The sequence below is a fragment of the Cotesia glomerata genome, linkage group LG2 (genome assembly GCF_020080835.1).
Source record: "Cotesia glomerata isolate CgM1 linkage group LG2, MPM_Cglom_v2.3, whole genome shotgun sequence".
Taxonomy (NCBI): domain Eukaryota; kingdom Metazoa; phylum Arthropoda; class Insecta; order Hymenoptera; family Braconidae; genus Cotesia; species Cotesia glomerata.
The window spans coordinates 18,120,412-18,146,265 of NC_058159.1; the positions used below are offsets into that span (position 1 = coordinate 18,120,412).

At 31.5% G+C, this 25,854-nt stretch overlaps 1 protein-coding gene across 1 annotated transcript; it reads left to right on the plus strand.

Moving 5' to 3' along the window:
- Nucleotides 1–3,155: 3,155 nt before the first annotated feature.
- On the plus strand, nt 3,156–12,287 carry LOC123259044. The gene is made up of 3 exons (XM_044719306.1): nt 3,156–3,276; nt 3,410–4,998; nt 12,066–12,287. The coding sequence occupies exons 1-3, from the start codon at nt 3,156–3,158 to the stop codon at nt 12,285–12,287; spliced, it is 1,932 nt and encodes a 643-aa protein (XP_044575241.1).
- The last annotated feature ends 13,567 nt before the right edge of the window (nt 12,288–25,854 follow it).

The window sequence follows — 25,854 nt, forward strand, 5'->3', positions numbered from 1 at the left end:
AGATTTTTTCTCTTATATTAATAACTGCAATTTTTCCTTTTTTTTTGGTTTTTTTAGATTTTTTTTAATTTTAAAAAGTTAATGGGACAAGATTTCAGATTCAAATTCAGTGGAACACAATATATAAAAATCATACTCAATCTGGATCCAAAAGATTTTCTCTCTCGATAATTTCGATTTCTCATGATTTATTGCAATTTTTTCGGGTTTTTCGCCTTTATTGAAATTTTGACGGCTCAACGGCTCAATTAACGTTCAGATTCAGATTCAGAAAATTGAAATACATTAAAGTCATACTTGATCCGGGTCCACAAAAATTTTTTCATCGCTGAGACTGCAGTTTTTTGCAATTTGTTTCATTTTTTGGGTTTTTTGCGTTCTACTCAAAACTGGAGAGTGACCGGGCCAAACGGACTTCAAATTCGAATTCAGCGGGTCGAAATACATGTCCATAGGTGGGTCCGGTCGAAAGTACTAACAACTTTATTTTCTTTGCTGGTATTATTAGAGCCCAAAAAACCACGTCGATCGCTGCCAAGAACGTGGGAATCGGTTGATTGGTTCATGAGTTATCGCTGTCGAAAACATTCGAAAAAAGTGAATTTTTCAAATCCCGGAAAAAAATGATCAGACCTGACCATGCCTGTTCATGTATGATCAGGCCTGAAATTAGACATGATCATGCCTGTCCAGGCCTGAAGCGTCAAATACGCTCAGGCCTGTTTATGTTTGATCAGGCCTGTTCATCTCTGATCAAACCTGTTCATACCTGAAGGGTTAAATACGCTCAGGTCTGATCATGCCTATTCATGGCTGATCATGAAATCACTAGTGAAAATAGAATTAATATATTCCAAATTTTACTACGACAATATGTAAAAAGTAATATTGATATGTTTAATAAAATAGATAAATAATGATGAATGTAACAATGTACAATAAGAGACAATAATTTATGCCTGCTCGTGTTGCTTTGGTATCGATGAAAGTTTGGATTTATGAAAATTTGTCCAAATAAATATGAAAGTTTGTAAAAATGCTGATGAATATAAATGAATAAAAGCACAGAAAAATTTACGTATAATTTTATATAAACACAAATGATTCTATGTAAACTAGATCATCTATACAATTTTACAGTTGTTCACATGACCAACTGAACAAATAATATTCCCTATTTTTAAAAATACGCACAACTAATAATATGTTTATTTTATTTCAATTCCAAAAGTATAAATGGATAAATGAACATTACTATAAATGAAAATTTATAAATTTACTAGTTAATAAAAAATATCATTTCAATAAATGATTAATAATACAAGTGTATAAAAAAATAAATGATACATTCACTTAATGAACTTATGTATTTAAAAAGATAGATCCGGATGTAAAAAAATTATTATAATTATTTGAACAAGAGAAATTGCGGATAAATAATCGTAATGAATGAATGTAGAAATGATTTTATGAATAAACGACATTATGGACATTAGTATTTTTAAAGTTGTGTATAAATAAACATTTGTAAACATGATGATCGGTACAAATGAAAGTTGTCCGAATGGATATTTGAATAAATGAAATTCTATCCAAATAAATCAATAAAAATGAACATCTGCATTAAAGTTAATCGGTAAAAATGAATATTTGTCCAGAAGTTAAACTGTCAAAATAAATATTTGTCCAGAAGTTGAACTGTCAAAATGATTATCGGTTAAAAAAAAAAGATTTCCACGAAATCTCTTATCTAATATATAAAATTCTCGTGTCACAATGTTCGTTCCCATACTCCTCCGAAACGGCTTGACCGATTCTCATGAAATTTTTTATGCATATTCAGTAAGCCTGAGAATCGGCTACTATCTATTTTCTAACCTCTAAGTGATAAGGGGTTTTCTCCCCAAAATTTTTTTTTTTATTTTTTTGATAAAATTTTTTTTTTTTTATTTTTTTATTATGTGGCATAAAAAATACATACAACTCTAAATTTGCACTTGTTTATCACCAACCCTTGCTTTTTAATAGTCATTTTCATAATTTTATCATTTTCTATCCCGCTCGATAACATCAATTATTATCACTTGGTAAGTTATCCCCTCCATGTGTCTACCGGTGTCACTTCTCACCCTGTAGACAGCACGGAGTAGGGATGTTACCTCTACAGTTTTCGGCTATTATTAGTGTTTATGCTTCAAGCGTAGTAGTTAAACATTTTTACTATCTCTGTGTAACTCTCATATCAAATATATTCTCGAGTAACTTTATTATTTATTTATTAATAACTAATATTATTGAATATAATTAATTATTAATAACTAATAAAATTATTAATTTTGAGTGTAAATCGCACGGTCAGTTAATTAAGTGACTTACATAACCTCTAAAATACTCAACACGTGTCACGAGTTCCCGCAAACAACGGCTATTAAGTTGTAAGTATAAATTATTTTTTACGTTTATTATAAAATCAAGAATTATTCTTTCTTATTTATAACGAAAATATTGTTGGGAATGGTGAAAAACGAATTCGGTGAAAGTTAAGTTTTATTACAATTGGGAAATTTTTTTTTGTGTTTACTTATAAGAGCTCTTACTTCGACAGAATTTTTTTTTCACTATTTCTAACAATATGTATTTTCGATATAATTAAGAAACATAAAATTTTTTGCTTTCGTGAAACTATCTAATTTTTACATGTATATTTAATGTAATCAAAGATAAAATAAATGATTAATATAATAATTAAATAATTCAATCAGTTCTATTCATGTGTGTTTTGTATTGTACAGTGAACAATGTCAACAAAACGCAAAGGGGCCAATTTGAGCCGTGATACAAATAAATCTAGAAGCATTCGAAATAGAAGAGTCCAAAGAACCGAAGAACAAGTTCAGGAAGAAAATACTGGAGCGCGTGTGAGAATGGCGCAATTGCGTCAAGAACAATCAGACGATACACGAGCTAAACGCAATGAAGTCATGAGATTAGAACAACGACAATAACACCGTTTTAATGTCAATAGACGTAGAGCGAATGACCAACAACGCCAACAGGCGCATCGAGCATTTGTAGCTACATCATTTCTGCGTCTAGCATTCCAGTATGAGCCCGATATTGAATATTATGCTCATTCAAAAGTAGTAATTGGTGCTATGAACAAAGAATGCCCGTATTGTCATGCTTTGAAATTCCAAAATGAACCAGCCGGGATATGTTGCGCGTCAGAGAAGGTACAACTACCTGTAATTGAAACACCACGGGAACCATTGAACGGTTTGCTTATCGGCACAGATCCAGATTCTAACGTGTTCCTGAAGTCCATTCGAACATTCAACTGATGCTCACATTTTGGTTTGGTTAATCGACAAAATCCGTACTGAAGAAATAGATAATATAATTTCTGCAGAAATTCCCGATCCGTCTACTGATCAATTGCTGTTTGATATTGTTACAGCAAACATGATTCATGGCCCATGCGGTACTTTTAATCGTTCATCGCCTTGCATGTCAGATGGAAAATGTACAAAAAATTTCCCTAAAGATTTCACTAACGATACAATCACAAATGTCGACGGATATCCAATATATCGTCGAAGGAATCCAGATAATGGCGGACAATCATTTATTAAAAACATCAGCAACACAGACATTGATATTGATAATTGTTGGGTCGTGCCATATTCGCCCTTGCTGAGCAAAACATACAATGCTCATATTAATGTTGAGTTCTGCAGTTCTGTGAAGAGCATCAAATACATTTGCAAGTATGTCCATAAAGGCAGTGACATGGCGGTGTTTAGAGTGGAAAATACCAATGTGAATGCTCCTCCAGTAAATAAAAACGATGAAATAACGCTCTACCAAATAGGTCGGTACATCAGCTCCAATGAAGCTGTTTGGCGTATCTTTGGTTTTCCAATTCATGAACGGGATCCAGCAGTTGTTCAGTTAGCTGTTCATCTTGAAAATGGTCAGCGTGTATATTTCACGAACGAGCCAGCGATTGATCGTGCTAAAAATCCACCAAAAACTACACTCACTGAATTTTTTGAATTGTGTAATTGTGCGGATGATTTTGGTGCCTTTGCACGTACTTTATTCTATTCACAAATACCACGCTATTTCACATGGGCTCAAACAAAACAATGGTTACCCCGCAAGCAAGGCTCACTGGTGACAGTTGATGCATGCCCCAATTTATTCAAATCAAACGCCTTGGAGCGAGTATTTACAGTGAATCCAAGACAGACTGAGTGCTTTTATCTTCGACTATTGTTGGTTAATGTTACTGGCCCATTGTCATTTCAAGATATACGTAAAGTGAACGGGCAACAGTATACAACGTATAAAGATGCATGCCTTGCACTCGGCTTGCTAGAAGATGACAATCAGTGGGAATGTATGCTTGCTGAAGCAGCATTGAACTGTACAGCAATACAAATTCGTCTACTATTCGCTATAGTGTTGACTACATGTTTTCCAGCCCGAGCAGAGATATTGTGGGATAATCACAAAGATTCAATGACTGATGATATATTGCATCAACATCGTACACGGTGTAACGATCTAGCGATAACATTCAGCGACGATATGTACAATGAAGCATTGATTGCTATTGAGGATCTTTGCATTATCATTGCCAACTTACCACTCAGTCATTTCGGTATGAATTCGCCAAATCGGGGTGCAACTGATTTAATGAACACTGAAATGAATCGTGAAATGCAGTACAACACTGTAGAAACGGCGGCGATTGTTACTCGCAATGTCCCACTAATGAATGAGGAACAAAGAACCATTTACGACCGCATTATGCTCGCAGTTTTAGCAGGACAAGGTGGGTTCTTCTTTTTAGATGCACCAGGTGGAACTGGCAAGACATTCCTTATTTCGATAATTCTCGCCAAAATACGATCCAATAATGGCATCGCATTGGCCGTTGCATCATCGGGCATTGCGGCAACTTTATTGGATGGAGGCAGAACAGCTCATTCAGTATTTAAGCTACCACTAAATATTCAAAATAACCCTGACGCAGTGTGCAACATAAAAAAACAATCGTCCATAGCCACAGTGCTGAAACAGTGTAAAATTATCATCTGGGATGAATGTACCATGGCACACAAACATTCGCTTGAGGCGTTGAACAGGACATTGAAAGATATTAAAAACAACGACAAACTATTTGGTGGCACTCTGTTAGTCCTTTCAGGTGACTTCAGACAAACACTTCCCGTCATTCCACGTTCAACATACGCTGATGAAATCAACGCCTGCTTAAAATCATCGACATTGTGGCGTAATGTTGAAATAGTACAGCTAGAAGTAAATATGCGCGTTCAAATGCTTCAAGATCCATCCGCTGAAACATTCTCAAAACAACTCTTAGATATCGGCGATGGAAAAATCACTCTACACTATAGCTGAAACTGGATACATAAAATTAGCGAATAATTTCTGCACAATCATTGATTCGCAAGATACTCTTATTGAACAAATATTTCCCGATGTACACACGAATTACATAAATCTCGAGTGGCTTGCAGAAAGAGCAATGTTAGCTGCAAAAAATGTGGACGTTGACATTTTAAATCTGAAGATACAACAGTTATTGCCAGGAGACTTGGTATCATATAAATCTATTGATACAGTTTGCGATGACACTGAAGCTGTAAATTTTCCAACAGAGTTTTTGAACTCACTAGATTTGCCAGGCATGCCACCACATAACTTACAATTGAAGGTTGGATCTCCAATTATTTTGCTTCGTAATTTGAACCCGCCACGGCTATGCAACGGTACGCGATTAGTCATTAAAAAATTAATGGAAAACGTTATCGAAGGCACCATTTTAAATGGCAAGTTTCGAGGTGAAAATATATTGATACCACGAATACCTATTATACCCACAGATGTGCCAATTCAATTTAAGCGTATTCAATTTCCGATTAGATTGGCATTTGCAATGACTATTAATAAATCCCAAGGCCAAACAATGTCTGTTTGTGGCTTAGATTTGAGCACACCATGTTTTTCACACGGACAATTATACGTTGCATGCTCTCGAGTGGGTAAACCATCAAGTTTGTTTGTATTAGCTAAAGACCGGCTAACAAAAAATATTGTTCACGCTGCAGCATTAAGAGATTAATATTATGTAATTAATTAATTATATAAATAATTATTACTTTTAATAAATTAAAACAATTAATGTTTGGTGTTTTGTTATTTTTAAACAACATTCCTTCATCGTTCACAGCGCTCCAGGCCTTTTTCACTTATATTCCACATCCTTATACACTTCCAATAAGTTAGTAATTTTTTTTCGACATTAGAAATTCTTTATAAATTATTCACATGGCAAAACAACGTTTGCCGGGTCAGCTAGTAATTTTATAAGCATGTTGCCATCCATTAAGAACGAACTTTATAACATTTCACCCTCAAAGGGCTGTACGTGGATGTAAAAAATTAAGAAAACTTAAAACTTTTTTAACTTCCCGCTAAGAAAATTGAAAATTTTCAAAAATCGGGAAGTTATTGTTTTCACCCCGTTTTTCGAGAATCGAGTTTTCATCAGATCTCGACATTTTGAGGTCCTAGGAAGCGTTCCTGACTATTTCCGTGGTGATGTCACCGTGTCTGTATGTATGTATATATATATATATATGTGTGTGTGTGTGTGTGTGTGTATGTATGTAAATTTCTCATAACTTTTGAACGGATCATCCGATTCGATCGAAATAAGCGGCGTTCTGAATAGTTCCATTGCCCCTAGAATTCTGATACTCATTTACAAAATTTGAGTCGATCAATTTTGAGAAATCTCAAAAATAAAATTTCCAAAAATTCGTTTTTTTGAAATATCTTTTAAACGGCTGAACCGATCAATTTCAAAAACTGATCAGCTCTTAACTTCAAAAAACCACGTCGATTGTCACCAGCCCGGTCAAAATCGGTTGATTTGTTCGTGAGATATCGTTGTCGAAAATAATTGAAGAAAATGTTTTTTTTCAGAATTTCTACGAAATTTTTAGTCTGACCAGTGTACGCTTGAAAATTTTTTAAAGAACTCAAAAAACTGCGTTGACTGCCGTAAAATGCGAGAAAATCGATTAATTCATTCCAAAGTTATGGCGGTTTGAAAATTTATAAAATAGTGTTTTCTAAAACTTCCATTGGCCTTGTGAGCTCGAAGAGTTCAAAAGCACAGAACAGCGATTTATTTGAGCTCGGAGAGCTCAAAACTACACAAAAATTATATTTTTTGTGAAAGATGGCGGCAGTACAGCGGCGAGGTGCTCTCAGGGTTGCATGTGCCTACCGCACGGTTTCCGAAGCGGCTGTATCGGTCATTGCCCATTAACTTACTAGCGCTCGAGAGAGCAAAATTGCGCCATTCTCACACGCGCTCCAGTATTTTCTTCCTGAACTTGTTCTTCGGTTCTTTGGACTCTTCTATTTCGAATGCTTCTAGATTTATTTGTATCACGGCTCAAATTGGCCCCTTTGCGTTTTGTTGACATTGTTCACTGTACAATACAAAACACACATGAATAGAACTGATTGAATTATTTAATTATTATATTAATCATTTATTTTATCTTTGATTACATTAAATATACATGTAAAAATTAGATAGTTTCACGAAAGCGAAAAATTTTATGTTTCTTAATTATATCGAAAATACATATTGTTAGAAATAGTGAAAAAAAAAAATTCTGTCGAAGTTAGAGCTCTTATAAGTAAACACAAAAAAAAAATTTCCCAATTGTAATAAAAATCTAACTTTCACCGAATTCGTTTTTCACCATTCCCAACAATATTTTCGTTATAAATAAGAAAGAATAATTTTTGATTTTATAATGAACGTAAAAAATAATTTATACTTACAACTCAATAGCCGTTGTTTGCGGGAACTCGTGACACGTGTTGAGTATTTTAGAGGTTATGTAAGTCACTTAATTAACTGACCGTGCGATTTACACTCAAAATTAATAATTTTATTAGTTATTAATAATTAATTATATTCAATAATATTAGTTATTAATAAATAAATAATAAAGTTACTCGAGAATATATTTGATATGAGAGTTACACAGAGATAGTAAAAATGTTTAACTACTACGCTTGAAGCATAAACACTAATAATAGCCGAAAACTGTAGAGGTAACATCCCTACTCCGTGCTGTCTACAGGGTGAGAAGTGACACCGGTAGACACATGGAGGGGATAACTTACCAAGTGATAATAATTGATGTTATCGAGCGGGATAGAAAATGATAAAATTATGAAAATGACTATTAAAAAGCAAGGGTTGGTGATAAACAAGTGCAAATTTAGAGTTGTATGTATTTTTTATGCCACATAATAAAAAAATAAAAAAAAAAAAATTTTATCAAAAAAATAAAAAAAAAAATTTTGGGGTGAACACCCCTTATCACTTAGAGGTTAGAAAAATAGATAGTAGCCGATTCTCAGGCTTACTGAATATGCATAAAAAATTTCATGAGAATCGGTCAAGCCGTTTCGGAGGAGTATGGGAACGAACATTGTGACACGAGAATTTTATATATTAGATAAGAGATTTCGTGGAAATCTTTTTTTTAACCGATAATCATTTTGACAGTTCAACTTCTGGACAAATATTTATTTTGACAGTTTAACTTCTGGACAAATATTCATTTTTACCGATTAACTTTAATGCAGATGTTCATTTTTATTGATTTATTTGGATAGAATTTCATTTATTCAAATATCCATTCGGACAACTTTCATTTGTACCGATCATCATGTTTACAAATGTTTATTTATACACAACTTTAAAAATACTAATGTCCATAATGTCGTTTATTCATAAAATCATTTCTACATTCATTCATTACGATTATTTATCCGCAATTTCTCTTGTTCAAATAATTATAATAATTTTTTTACATCCGGATCTATCTTTTTAAATACATAAGTTCATTAAGTGAATGTATCATTTATTTTTTTATACACTTGTATTATTAATCATTTATTGAAATGATATTTTTTATTAACTAGTAAATTTATAAATTTTCATTTATAGTAATGTTCATTTATCCATTTATACTTTTGGAATTGAAATAAAATAAACATATTATTAGTTGTGCGTATTTTTAAAAATAGGGAATATTATTTGTTCAGTTGGTCATGTGAACAACTGTAAAATTGTATAGATGATCTAGTTTACATAGAATCATTTGTGTTTATATAAAATTATACGTAAATTTTTCTGTGCTTTTATTCATTTATATTCATCAGCATTTTTACAAACTTTCATATTTATTTGGACAAATTTTCATAAATCCAAACTTTCATCGATACCAAAGCAACACGAGCAGGCATAAATTATTGTCTCTTATTGTATGTATGATATGTTTTGTAAATATGTATACATATACATATTTACATAAATATGAATAGCTAAAAGCTAATGTACTTAAGTACAATTAAATAAAAATTATTATTATTATCATGCCTGTTCATGTCTGAAGAGTTAAATACGCTCAGGTCTGATCAGGCCTGTCCATGTTTGTTCATGCCTGGTTAGGCCTGTTCGTGTCTGATCAGGCCTGTTCATGTCTGATCAGGCCTGTCCATGCCTTTTCATGTCTGAAGGGTTAAATACGCTCATGTCTGTTCATGTCTGATCAGGCCTGTTCATGTCTGAAGCGTGAAATACGCTCAGGCCTGTTCATGTTTGAAGCATTAAATATGCTCAGGCCTGTTCATGCCTGTCCATGCTTAGAAAAGTTAATTAAATTTACCCTACGGTAGGTTTTTGATGATAATCAAAATACTTTTATTTATTGAATAATAAAATATACCGTTTATTGATAATTTACAAATTTGTTAATCGAAATTAATGTACATACACTGAACATATTCAAAAAATTTTTCTTAGCATATTTGGTCCTTAGCATGAACAGGCATGGACAGGTATGATCGGGTCTGAGCGTATTTAACGCTTGAGACATGGACAGGCATGAACAGGCATGGACAGGTATGATCAGGCCTGAGCGTATTTAACGCTTCAGACATGAACAGGGATGAACAGGCATGCTCAGGCCTGAGCGTATTTAACACTTCAGACATGAACAGGCATGATCAGGCCTCAGCGTATTTAACGTTTCAGACATGGACAGGCATGACCATGTCTAATTTCAGGTCTGATCATACATGAACAGACATGAGCAGGTCTAATTTCAGGCCTGATCATACATGAACAGGCATGGACAGGTCTGATCATTTTTTTTCGGGTAGATCTAATCAGACTTGTATAGTCAGAGATGTGATAAAAATTTTTTTGTTCATCACAAAACGTGCAAAATTATTTTTATCATTATGTTTAATTAATTTTGAATTAAAAAATTTGTTACATTTCCTGTGGGATGTTTTAGTCTGCTCTGCTCCTGCCTAATATTAAAATCATTACTTATTTTATTATTTAAATAAATGTGATGTTATAATGAGATTCGGTTAAATAAATAAATTAGGACTATCAAAATATATTATAAAATCAATTTTTATATTAGATTTATGATAAACTTATTTGATAAGTTATGTACTTCATAGAATTGTTGTGACATAAGATAGCAGCACAGCAGGCGGGAACTTCAAGGCGCACAGATATCACCAAAGTTAAGCAGCATTGAGTGTGGTTAGTAGTTGGATGGGTGACTGCTGGTGTTACAGCCGTACAATTATATGTAATCATTTTTTTTTATTTTAATTAAAAATAAAAATCAAATTAAATCAAAAATTTTTTTTTATTTTAATTCACTATAGAGAATTGCGTATGACTATTTAGTACTATATCCATAAAATTAAGCAAAATAATTAATTAAAAGTAACAATGGGCTTTCAGACCTGACCATGTCTGATCAAGCCTGAAGACTCATGCCTGTTCATGCCTGATCAGGTCTGATCATTTTTCCCCGGGATTTCTCTAAAATTTTCAGTTTGATCAGTTTGTGTTTAAAAGTACCCTAGAATTTGAAAAACTGCGTGGAATGCTGCCAACCACGTGAAAATCGGTTTATTAATTCAGAAGTAATTGTGGTTTGAAAATTCAAAAAATACTGTTTTATTAAACTTCTATCAGTTCTTTGAGCTCGAAGAGCTTAAAAACGTTATAATTGCAATTTTAAGCGCTTAGATATGGAATTAACGGGAAGTTGCAGGGATGGCCGTTAGGGTCAACCGTTTTACAGATTTTTTTTTTTTTATTTATTGGCGTCCGTTTTTCTTGTCATATGTGCACGCAGTCTACAAAAATCTAGCTTGATTAAGTGGCGCCATAGTTTTCACGTGAGAGAAATACAAAAATTTCAAAATTTTTCAGCAACATCTTTTGAACGAATCTTACTTTGATGCGTCTTGCGGCATTCGATGCATTTTTTTAAGCACAAGAGAATAACTCTACTTAAAAAATGATCTGACAAAAAATTTCGATTATTACTCTACAAAGGCCGAAAGTACGTTGACAAATCAAATTTGTATAAATTATATAAGTACGTTTTAGCACGTATTGATGCCTGCCGAGCGAAACGAGTGCCATTGATGCCACGAGCAAAGCGTGTGCTGCTGGTCGCAGGGCAGGCTTCTAATACATCTCCAAAAAAATTATCTTTACACACAGAAAAAATTTTGAACCAAGGACATCGTTTTGAAGAAAATGATTTTCTTTAATCGAGAAAAAATTTTTGAACCAAGAAAAATATACTTAAACTAAGAATAATGTCTTGACTCAAGAATTTTTTTTTTCTCAAGAAACTTATTTTCTCAAAAATAGTATTCTTGGTTTAAGATTTGTTCTCTTGAATCAAGTTAAGTTTTTTATCAGTGTAGAGTTGGGGGCTACACCCAACAACCTCCGACTGGGCTATGCCCTTGTCCTCTGATAGGATAAATTTGCTGGTATCACTTATCATGAGATCATATTCCTGAGATTAGTTAACGAAACACCGATATCTAACACCATTTTGGTACCCGTTTCATACATCTTTATGTGATATATGTATTTTCTTGTTCAGGGAATGAAGAATATACCTCCAGGAGGTCCAATTATCCCAACTAACAACCTTGTAATGAACACAATGGCGGATACTTCTGCTGGCGGCATGATAATGGGACAAATACCATTGATAAATAATCAAATCTCCGGCTCTACAATCCAGCTGCAGCAACAACAGCAACAATCTTCGGATCACTCTTCAAATAATACTATGCCTCTGGATCCTTTTGGTGTTCTGTAAAAAAGTTAAACCTATTATATGTAAAACTTTCAATTTATGTATTATCTCCGAAACAAAGAGATATAACTTTTCATTATTGATTCAAAATCTATTTCAATTTTTAGCAACGTTATTTATTGAATGGTTTTAGTTATATAGAAGAAAAGTGATAGATAATAATACAAATAACGAAAAATAGACAATGGCATGAAATCACGTTCAATTCTTAATTTTTTCATTTTCTGTATTCGGGACTTTTATGCCAAATTCCTGAGATCAAAAACAGATCATTTTTAACCCTCTTAATTTCTATTAGAATTATTTATTGCCCATCTACTGTTTTGAAATTTTAGTTTTCGTTCAGTTTCAAACGTATTTTACTAGTCTACTATAATCAGTGATATATGAACTCAAAAGTATAATGAATTCTTATTTTATAATTAAACATAAAAATTAAAAAATAAATTGAAAATGTACTGGTTAACATGTTAACTAGCTAATAAATATAATTACTTTTTAGCTTTTCGAGCTCAAAAATGTAAATATTTATCTGTTTTGAGCTTGAAAAAAATTAGTAATATAAACGAGTAGATATATTATTCAAATCAGTTTTCGTATAAAATCTAATTTTTATTTCGTTTCACTTTAGATCTTGGAAGGAAAAAAAACATTTGGAATATCCTTAAGTGCTCGGCTCTTAGTTTTATTTGCTTAAAAACGAATAAGTGATATTTCATCACTTGATAGTATTTATTACACGTTCCTAAGTAATCATGTAAAGTAAAAATCATCAAATAAATTAAAAAATTATTGCAATAGTAAATATTCATTAAAAAATTATTATTTTTCTTTTATTTTAGTCTTTCATGGGTAACTGCAAATTAAAAATATCTTTTAGTTCAAGTAAGAAGCTTTTTCACATATGCGTTGGGTGTACAAATAGTTTTTAAAGTTACTGAAAAATGAAAATATTTAATTCAAATCCTTTGCTTAAATATAGTATAAGTTTTATAGCAATAGTTTATACAAAAAGGAAATATAGTTTCCAATATTTTATTTTTAAAAGTAAATTTTTTTTAATTTCATTACAACGGCATCTATAAGTTGTATATGTTTTCGATTCTGTTCTTATTTCTTGGCAATAACCGATTATAGGTTTAATTATTTCCACAGAAAGATAGACAGAATTTCATAGATTTAAAATTTTTAATTAAACTATTGACCAATTTATCAAAAATCATATTCAATAGGCCCCTGATTAAAAAAAAAAGTATTGAGACAAAGAAAAAAATATTGAAAAGAATTGGTTTTCTAGTTAATCTAGTATCTATCTTCTATTTTACATGCATACGATTATAGTAAAAAAAGTACGTTCACTTAATGCATAACAAAAATATTTTACTCACAATAACACATACACGACATGCGCGCGAAGAAAATTTTTAATCTTAACAGTTGAAAATTCCGTATAAAATTATTTTTATCTGCTTTTTTTTTTCTAATACAAAATGTGAAAATAATTACACAAATGAAAAGTAATGCTTCTACTTTTTACCGAGTTACAAATATTGTTTCCCTAAACTTCTTAATGGATCATATTTTTTTTAAGAGGTTTGAAATAAAAATCCAACACTTCATAGAAACTAATCTCAAGAGGTAGTAAATATTACAAGAATCAAGGTAATTGAAAATGATCTAATTTTGATCTCAATAATTTGGCACAAAAAGACTCGTTCACTGTTATCTTATCAATTTTTATGTGAGGAATATTTTGTTTTATCTGAAAATACTTTTTTGCTGATTAGAAGTTATTTACAAAAAAAAAAAGTGAATAAAATCTATAAAAAAATTTTCTTCTTTTTTTACTATTTTATTATGTTGATCTTTAAAATATACTGAAACAAAATAGTATGTCAAGACATCACTTAGCTATTATTTATCGAATTTAAATTATTTTGTTATTGCGATTCGCAAACATTTATTTGTACAAAGTCGACCTTTATTTAATGTTATATTTTTAAGACTTAATAAATCTATTAGAAACTGTTTAATCGATTCTGCATAATTTGTACAGAAGTGATAGGTCAAAATCAAGATTTAAATATATAAGAGCTATCGATCTTTGGGATCAAGAATTCACATGTAATCGATGTTATGAAGTTGCAGGACCTACTATTACTGTTTCTAGAAATAATTATTTGTTAGTACAGGTAATATATATTATTCACAAAAAGCTGGATGATCAAAAAACTTACCGAAAAATCTTAATTATTCTTAATAACCTGTAATTCTGTGAGAAGAGATAGTAGGGCAATAAAAAAAATATTTTGAAGCTGAAAGTCGTTCATTTAAATTTCCAGAATCTATACAAACTTTCCAGTCGATTGTAAAACATAAATCTTTAAAAAGATAAAATATTTGAAGTGTCAGGTTGGAAGCCAATCCTAGAATTTTCTCCTTTTATTAACTCTTTACTTTAGCGCTTGGTCTTGAAATTATACTGCTTACTGTATCATTTGCGATAGGACCTTATAATAAGAATATGAGAATGCGGATAATGAAGGACCAGTGTAACACTCCGTTACAATATATACTAGAGTGGTCCAAAAAAAAAAACTTTTTTTGCCTATCATCTTAAAAGCTTTTCTAAGGTATAAAAAAAAATTCCCATCAAAGCGCAGCTTGATATCTCAATTCTTCATGAAGCTCAATGAATTTTTATTTTCCCATGTAAATAACACGTAAAAAAAATTTATTTACGTTTTCATCCGGTAAAACTACGAAAAAAAAATTTTTATGCATTTTTCGTCAATTATTCTTGTAGGAAATTTAATTCTCTACAAAAAAGTACTGAAGTAGTATCTTCGTAACAGTACATGACAATTTAAAAAATATGATAATTCATAAATTTTATCAATTAATAAATAATTTTCTTTTTCATGTTTATAATTTATTTTTAAAAAAGCAAAAAATTTTTTAAAAATAGTGAAAAATTATAATTTCGTAATTCATGAAATTTTATCATAAATTTATCATTTTAATTTTTTGATATATAATATTGTTTATTTAAGTGATTTAAGTAGATTTTTCGTATTTATAAATAAATATTATCATTTTTTTAAACAGTTCGATGTTTAAGGCCTGATAATTCCGAAATGGTTCTCCGTACGCATATATTCATTCAGACAATTTTTGTAGATCGTTAAATTTCCTAGAAGAATATGTATCGATCATAGCTATAAAATGCTTCGTTGTTGACTAGCGAAATTCAAAAGTAAAAAAAAATTTTTTTCTATGTTATTTAAATGGAAATAAAAAATTAATTACAGCCACCTCTATACATTAATATTAAGGGCTGAGATTTTCACAATGTCTTCGATTAGGGATACTCTGAAGAATTTTCAAAGTTCTTCGGAAAAAAAAAAATAGTTTGTTTTTTTGAAACACTAATATATTTTGACTTGAAGTGCTCAAAAACCTCATAAGTGCACACCCTAATATACAGGGTGTCCCAGAAAAAACGGACGCCATTGTAGCATCTGATAAACAAAATAATTCTGAGACGAAAAGTCCTTAGCCATTTTTTAATCAGACGCATAGATAATTAATTATTAATTAATATAACGTCCTTTTATGCATTAGAGAGAGAGCTCTAGTGTCAAGTCAAGTGCGTTCCAACGAAGATGCTTGCACGTGTGAATGTGTAAGTAAATATGTGTGACTACGTTAGCTATAGAAACTAGTTAGTCATATAGTTAGTTGTGTCTTTGTTTGGCACATACTTTACTGGACACGCGCTCTCTCTCTCTAACAAATAAAGAAACGTTATTTTTAATTAATAATTAATTATCTATGCGGTTAATTGAAAAATGGCTAAGGACTTTACGTCTTAGAATTATTTTTTTCATCAGATGCTACAATGGCGTCCGTGACTTTTGGGACACCCTGTATATATATATTAGTGCAGTCAATTGGATTCGTTTATTCAATTATTTATTAATTTAGAATAATTAAAATATAACACTGATCTAAATTTTGAAATATAATGTACGCTAACTTGTATAAACAATATTACGATTAATTATCCAAATATAATTAATATACAAGGTAAAAGCGCTGGGGAATGAGACCGAGAACGAATCCGGGGTCAGCAGGATGTATGCGATCTTTACTTGATCAATGCTCAACGAGAACTACTCGTCTCAGTACCCTAAGTACTTCTTCTCTCAAAAAATATTTCGACAGCCCTCATTGTGTGTCGATATCTTTAACTGTATACTTTTTACTTCTATCCTGTGACCTCGGCTACGTTTGGTGACCATTGTCACTCCGGACTCAAGCCCATTGCCATAACCATAAAAAATTATAATCGGCTCAAGTTATAAATAATTATTAAATATTCTATGCTTTACAATTTTGCTTAAAACTAACAGACAAACTAAAATATTGGGAATTTCCCTATCTCTAGGAAAACCCAGCTCGATATTATCTCCGACATATATATTAGGGTGTTTAAAAAAAAAAAAAAAATTTTTTTTTTTTAATGGTGTTGAAAAGTTGAAAGTACATTTAAAAACAAAAATTTTGGTGCCTATTAGAACCCTTAATATTAATATTAAGTCTTGCCTCAATTCATTTGTAATTTTTCTATTTAAATAATACGAGAAAACTTTTTTTTATTTTTGAATTTTAATTACTTCGGAATGGCTTGTTTACGCAATATCCCAGAGAGAGGTCTTATAGGAAATTTCACGCTCTACAAAAAACGTTTTAAGGTCAAAGTTCCTCAGATCAACCGTTTCAAAGATATTTGCAATCAAAAATTTCAAATATTTTCCAATAAAATTGCAAAAAAAAATCATACTTTATATTGATATTGTTTTTTTTTTTTTTAATCAATTGAATTCTGTTAATTTGAGATTTTAATTTTTTTTTTTGCTTATTTACTCCATACGTAACTCACAAAAAGTACAAATACATAAATATAAAGTTTAAAATTATCAAACAAATGATTTTTGGGTCTCTTTTATAACAAATTTATTCTATTTTTTACCAAATACTAATAAATTCTATTAAACAATCAATTCATTATAACAAAAAACAATATTTAACAACAATTCATAAAATTTTTTCTAACTTGAAATTATTACAGTTTTATAAAATTATTTTTATTGCAATTAGGATATCGTTTTCTGTGTTCTGTCACTACTTGCAATAAATACTGAAGCTGTTCTTCATTTTTCATTAAGCATCGATTATACTGCTCTATCAATGCCACGCCGCGTTCTGCTACATCATTTACAACTTGAAGTTTCTCAAAATAGTCCAAGTTTCTTTTGTAATTTAGATTTTGAGGCCACAAAGTTACATCCTCATCAATGAAATCATACGACAAATCAAACGATTTAAACAGATTTATCGATCTTATAGATACAAATTGACTAAGATCTTTATTTAATAATGACTCTAAATTTTTCTTATCGATTATAAAACCACTCGTTGTAGTTTCATTGGTTTCACAGTTTTTTAAAGCATGAACTATTCTTCTTTTTGTTTCAACTGAAACAGTTTCGTCAAAGAGAGATAAAACAGACAACTCGTTATTTAAATACCACAAGTGATCGGCTAATTTTTCTGAGCATGCCCGTGAAATAGTATTATTAAATTTTTTATATGAAATTAATTCTTTAATTAAAGTTAAATCATTATTAGGTGCTGCTATAGCGCACGGCGCAATATACCAAGCTTTTAAATAGAATATTATGACAAATAAACTAAGTTCTCGTAATCCAGCTATTTCTGATTTAGTAAGATGAAATTCATTTCTAAATAAAAAAATTTTTAAACTATATATTGCTTTAGCCATCCACCTTGCATGATGGACGGCTCCAGCACGCTTAAATGTAATATTTGTTGTAATAGCACTCAAAAATATCGATAATAATTGCAGGAGTTCACGGTAATCGTCACGACAATGATCCATCTACAAAAAAAGTTCAAAGTCAAAATAAAATTAATTACATTGCAACCTCAAAGTAAAGAACATTAATTATTATCAACTGATGTGAAGTAAAAGTTACAAAATATTTTACAAATGCAATTGTAATCGTTAATGATGATTAAGAGTGTAATAATCATGTGAAATTGATTTCCAATATTTTTATTTACAACGGGGTTAATTATTAAGTGTAAAATGGATGATTATACGGAACTTCATAAATTTTCATGTTTCACTTTAACATCAGTTGATAATTCTTTAGCGCTGGATTAAAAAATTTTACTTCTATTTGATTATTAACGAATTTCAAAATTTCATCTTTGATTGGTGTTATAACTTCCAAAATACTACAGCGTATTTGACGCTGTAGTATCAGAACACAATGCTTTGATGTTATCAGTATTAATATTCCATTGTTTTACTGTTGTAATAATAGCTGAAGCTTGATTTTGTCCAGTTCCAGATTCTAGTTTGGGGACTCCTAACAGTTGAAATTTACCTGATGATGATAAAATAATAGGAAGCCGGTCAACTTGTTCTATACCTGTAATATCTGACAACAGTTTTCCATCAAAATGTAGCACATAATTATCAGTTTCCAAATTAGTTTTCAGATTTAACGTCGCTTCTTTGCGAAATTTTTCCCGTGCTCAGTGAATAGTCAAATGACTGAAGTTTACGCTTGCACAATCAATATTTAGGCTAGATAATAAAACAGCAAAAATGTAAGTCGCCGACCTACTACTCACATTAGCTCTATCCAAAGCCGCAGCAAGTTCTGGTGTCATTAGATCAATTTTAGGAACTTGTTGTTTTGGAATTTCATCTTCATAATCAGAGATTATACGAGAAGTATTACTTTCCAAAGATTTCTGGGATAACTTAGATGTTTGACTTGATATTTCATGATTAACAACATTATCAGTCTCAACTGTACAAGAATAGTCAACATTGTCATTACCGAACTCTCCGACATCAAATGTACCACTATCATTATAATTGATATCAATGTTCTCTTCATTATTGTTATCACTATTAATGTAGTTATTATTTTCATCGCTTACATCAACATCCATATCTTCAACATCTTCTGGAATTGGTTGAGAATTATATGAAATAAAACCACGTCGACTGGAAGATTTTTGTCCCAAATAAAATAATCTTTTTTCTTTATCCAGTAAATTTAGCACATCAGCATGAGCTATATCAAATAGTTTATTTAATTCGTCCCGAAAAAGGGATTCATTTTTTTTTTTTGAGATTTTGACTTTTTCCTCTTACAGTTTTTTTGTAAATTCCTCCATCGATTGTGATTTGAGGTTAGTTTTAAAAAAGCAGATCTTTTCTCTCTTTTCGGGATTTGTGCCACACACCAAATTTTGAAAACTTTGTCGACAGTGGTTGATATGCTTTCTTTTACTGAAAAATTTTTCGTTTTGAGATAATAAAATAAAAGTGACATAACCTCTTTCAATGAAGGTAATTTTTTTCCACCAAACCCTGATAAAAAAAAAGTATTGAGATAAAGAAAAAAGTATCGGTTTTCTAGTCAATCCAATACTTTTCAATACTTTTTTCTTTGTCTCAATACTTTTTTTTATTCAGGGTTTAGACTTCGATATTTATCATTTCGTACTTAAAAAATGATCGCATGATGTGTGGGACTCTTTCTTCTCCTTATTTGTGAAGCTAATGCTCGCCCGAGTCAAAGTTAAAAAACTAATTTTAGCCTCCAAATTCTACTCGAGAGCAAGGAGGCCGAAATCAGTTTTTTAGATCTATACATTTGGTTAATAAAACTCCTGACATTAAAATTTCTTCAACGTTCGTATAGCGTTGCGGATAAGTTGTGATGAAATCCCTGAATAAAAAAAAGTATTGACACAAAGAAAAAAGTATTGAAAAGTATTGGATTGACTAGAAAACCAATTCTCTTCAATACTTTTTTCTTTGTCTCAATACTTTTTTTTTATCAGGGACGTCAAAGGAATCCTATTTTGCTTATATATATATATATATATATATATATATATATATATATATATATATATATATATATATACTAGCTGATACCCACCCGCTTCGCTGGGCATACAATAAAATTTTATGTTGTAACCTAGATGAAAAATATAAACAAAATGATTAATTTCAAAAAGATAATTAATATAAATTTTGAATTAGAGAAAAGTGATTGTTTATGATAACCGGTGTTAGCGAGTATTAAATATATGAGAAAAGTATTTTATTATTAATAATCAATCAATCAATGGGTCAGTTAGTCAGTAAATCTGTCATTAGACAGATTTCCGCATCACCCATGACGTACTGTGTAGTGAGATGCGTTCCCATTATAATAATGTTATCCTAAACATTTAGTCTAGACCGGATAGGTCAAATGGTAGAAGTAGCCGACATGTCACCGGAAGGTTCTGGGTTCGAATCCCTGTCCGAGCTATCTGAATTTTTTCTCGCATATTCTGTAAACTCTTATTAAGAAGGTCCTTCCTATTTCTTTCTCAATCTCTTCCTCCTCCAATTATTCTGTTACGTGAATGTTGGAACGATTCACGTAATAATTATCCGTAACTCCTATTCTTTTCCGCTTCATAGTATTATTTAATTTTAAAAATGTCAATAATTTTTAATTTTAAAAAATGTTAATAATAAAATACTTTTCTCATATATTTAATACTCGCTAACACCGGTCATCACAAACAATCACTTTTCTCTAATTCAAAATTTATATTCATTATCTTTTGAAATTAACCATTTTGTTTATATTTTTCATCTAGGTTACACCATAAAAATTTATTGTATTCCTATCGAAGCGGGCGGGTATCAGCTAGTTATTAATAAATTCATAACAAATTAAGTGGTATTAAAAAATATATTTATTATTACTCATTTTATTAGAAATTATCTTAAATCGACCGTTTTTATAATAATTTAACGATATCGTTGTAAAATTTTAGAGAAGACGCATCAGACACAATTTACCATTTTAATTTTAATCATTAAAATCAGTATAATCATTTAACAATATCAACTTGATAATATTTATGTTTAATTTATCTGTGTTATGATATAATCGAGTTCATCCTTCATGATTATTCCAATACATATAAGTTATTTCAGTTATTAATGATTTAGCTATTCTTTCTTAAAAACGTATGATTATGAATTCCTACTGTCCCAACAGTCAATCGATAAAATTTAAAATCAATCATTTTGACAGTTATTATAGCAACGGTAACCATGATAACGGTAACCATGGTAACGGCAACCATGGTAACGGTAACCATGGCAACGGTAACCACGGCAACGGTAACCATAGCAACGGTAACCATGGCAACGATAACCATGACAATGGTAACCATGGCAAAGGTTGATTAGCGTGGGTGGTTGTAGGGGGGTTGAGTTCGATAATTTACGGGTGCCACTGATGGTTTCTTAGATTAGAGGGTCAAAATGATATTTCGCTCCCAAAAAAAGAGAGAGATATAGGGAAGGGGAAAGATTATAGGGCACGGGAGGGGAGGAGAAGAATGAGAGGGAGGGGAGGGGAGGGCATATGTGATGGTAGACGAAAAATTCATTTTGGCTAGGAATTGCGTAAAATCCGTTCTTAGTGAGCGTCTACATCACGAATGGAGTAACTATGCTAAATTTCAAGTCAATCGGGCGAATAGTTTCGGAGATCTCGTGATGAGTGAGTGGTATTTCGCTTATATATATATAGATATATATATATATACTAGCGAACCCAGCCCGCTTCGCCGGGCTAAAGCTTAGTTTATTAAACAAAGTACATATATATTTCAATACATTGCAATTAATTAATTCTATTATCGCAATATGTCAACCATCATTCATCTTCGAGTTCATTTTCTTCAAGCTTTCTCTCTAGCGGGTGAAAATTGTTAACCAAACTCATAAAGACATCAGTTAGTGTAACATCCACTTTGTGATGTATACAAAAAAATATCGGGTTCATCTCAACATCGGCGATCAAAGTACGACGCAAGGCTTGAGCATATGCTCAATACAATACTGTAAATGTGGATAACCTGAAAATCGTATCAATTAAGAAAAAGAAGAGATAATCATTTTTTTTGCTCGACGAGCAAAAAGCGTCAACTTTCAGCCCGCTGCGCTAAACGAAGTAGCCCCTTTCTGCCTTCGTCGAGCAAAAAAATAGTATACACTCCACGGGAAGTAAATAAGAAAACCTCAGATCACATGTTTGTCGACCTCGGCTTCGCCTCGGCCAACAATTACATGTGATCTGAGACATTTCTTACTTTACTTCTCTAGGTGTGTAATATACTATTAAATTGTTGTTTTGGATCGCAAACTTATATTTTCTATAGCTATAATTATGACTTTATATGTAATATATCGAATTCACTTATATTTTACCTGATGTTCATAAAATTTTAGAATTAACAGCTCAGAATACTCCTTTAACATCATCAAGTAGTTCACATTATTTTTCTCGACGGTAAACATAAAATAATTTGTGTTCCCGGATGTTTTTAAGCCAATTATATTTGAAATGACTCCAGCAAATCTTGTTCAGGTATAAAAAAAAAATATGTTTAGTTTTGACAGACAAATATTAAATATTGATGTTAAATAACAAATGATATATTTGAAGTTAGCTGATTTGCTTTTTAAATAAATTATATTTTTTTGTTTACTAATGAAGATTAGTTATTTCTTTTATTTTCTTATTTAATATAAGTTGTAAAATAACTCACTGAATTTAATGAGAAAATATTTTATTGCCTTCATTGCCGGATATAAAATTTTAAATCAGTTGATCGCTATAGAACTTAATGCATTGAAGCGCTATCTGATGGTCATATTTAATGACATGAACATCATATTTACTTTTTCCGTGGGAAAATACATGGTCATACCAATTTTTATGACAATCGGTTGAACGGGGCGGAAGTTGATATTTGACAGCGCCGCTTGGTGGCGAGTTACATCAATGGGCATAGCATATTCGTTTTCTCCGTGGAAATATACATGGTTGTACCAATTTTTATGACAATCGGTTGAACGGGGTGGAAGTCGATACTTGAAAGCGCCGCCTGGTGGTGAGTTACATCAATGGGCATAGCATATTCGTTTTCTCCGTGAAAAAATACATGTTCATACCAATTTTTATGACAATCGATTGAACGGGGCGGAAGTCGATACTTTACAGCGCCGCCTGGTGGCAAGTGACATCAATGGGCATAGCATATAAACCTTCTCCGTGAAAAAATACATAAACATACCAATTTTCATAATGATCGGTCAAATAGTTTCCGAGTTTATCGATGTTATTTATACAAACATCATCTTTTATATATATAGATAGAAGATAGATTACACGGAAAGATTGGAACCCGACTGATTCGTGTTCTGCACCAGACTCAGTCGTGTGCAAGAAAAAATATAAGAAAAATTAGTTTACACCAGACTGAGTCGTGTGCGCACCAGAAAGAGTCGTGTGCGCACCAGACGAAGTCGTGTGCGCACACGACTCACTCGCGTTCTGCACCGGACTCAGTCAGGTGCTGCACCAGAATCCGTGCATAATAACCACTCTGGCGGCGCACACGACTGAGTCTGGTGCAAAACACGAACCAGTCGGGTTCTAATCTTTCCGTGTAGAGTGTCTCAAAAAAATCGAATATTTTTTTTTTTCCAATGAACATTGAGAAATCGTCAGAGTATCTCTGGAAGATCCTCTGAAAATATGAGCTCTTAAGTGCCGATCCCATCTTTTTCTCGCGTCGCACTCACGGCGAGAAACGGTACTATCCTTGTTGCACTCGTGATGATAAAGCTGATTGCAGTTTTATGTTTTTCTCTTAAACAAATGAGAATTTCGAAAAAAATGCTCAGCTATAAAATAGATAATTAAAAAATCTATTACGTAGCTGAGCATTTTTTTCGAAAATCTTCTTTGTTTAGACGAGAAATCAAAATCTGCAATCATAGGGACCGGCTCTTAATATTAATATTTAGAGGTGGCGTCATGTAATTTATATTTCCCATTTAAATAACATAGAAAAATATTCTTTTAAAGTTTGGAATTTTTTAACGTGACAACGAGCTACTTTATAGGTAAAACTAAACGCTTTTCTTATGGGAAATTAAATGCTCTTCAATAAAGGTATGAATGAAATTTTGCGTAAGTCAAGCCGTTTCAAAGATATCGAGCCTCAAACTTCAGACTGTTAAAAATTACGGTTTGCTTTTTTCTTAAACACAAGAAAATCAATTTATATGAATTAAAAACCCAATATTATTAACTTTAGAATAATAATATGCATATATTTAATAGAATGCATATCCAAAATTCTTAATAATTTGACAAATGCTAATTTTTATTAATTATTAACGAAAAACATTTACTTATGGGTCATTCCATGTCAAATCAACCAATAGTTGGAAACAAACCCTTTCGATTTGGACAAATTTTGGTCAGAAGTTTTCTTTTATCATATAACGAAGTTCTGCGAAAGGAAAAAAAAAATTTTTTTTCAAAAGATATGCAAATACAAAATTTTGCGGTTTTTCCAGTTTTTCAATTTTGATTTTGTAATATCTCGAACGCTATTATAGATACAGGAATAGTCTTTCGTTTGTTTGATAGGGGACACTTAGGGCTATTGAAAAAAAAAATATTTTGGAAGTAAATTTAAAAAAATTCCAAATTTGTCCCGTGAAAAAATATTCTGACAGGCTCGATATGAGCTGATAAGGCCATATAAAAATTTTTGATATGTTCATATCTGGCCTGATGTGATCTGATATATCCATATTTAATTTTTGATATGGCCTGATATGAAAATTGGCCATATCAGGCCTGATCAAGCCTTATCAATTTGATATGTCTATCAGACTTGATATAGCTTGATATGCTCATATCTAATTTTACATTATTTTTTAATAGGTCCTGATATGCCCTGATATAACCTTATAAAGTTATATATACTTTGATAAACTTGAAAAAAAAATCCTTGATCAGGGTTGATATAACTTGATATGGATTCATATAGTCCGATATACTCATACCCTTACCAGCACATAAGTATAGTCTTATGTACTCATATAAAGGCATACCCGAGTAAAAAAAAACTATATATCATTATATATGATTCATATTTAATTATATAGAAGTATATGTAATTAATTTTGTTTTGCCGCCAAGGCAAAAGAGAGTTGGTCACCCCGACTCTCATAACTATACCAAAAGCTTAACCATACTGGAGACTCAACAAGAGTCATTTCTATGACTGTTCTCCGCGAACATGTCCAATAACACGTTTTGTAATGGCTGCTGCACCTGCGCACCATGAGCTAGCGGGAAGAAGCCCGGCCGGCACGAAGCACGAGGCGCGAGACGCTATGTGCGAAGTTCAGTGATGCCAACTTGGGGAATTTTCCCCTAAATTTAGGGGTATTTTGCAAATAGCGGGAAAGTTTTAGGGGATAAATTTTTTTAGGGTATTTTTTTGGGAATTTTTAATTCGTCAGAAAATATATTTTAATATAAAAAATTAATAAAAAATAACAATTCTTCAATTA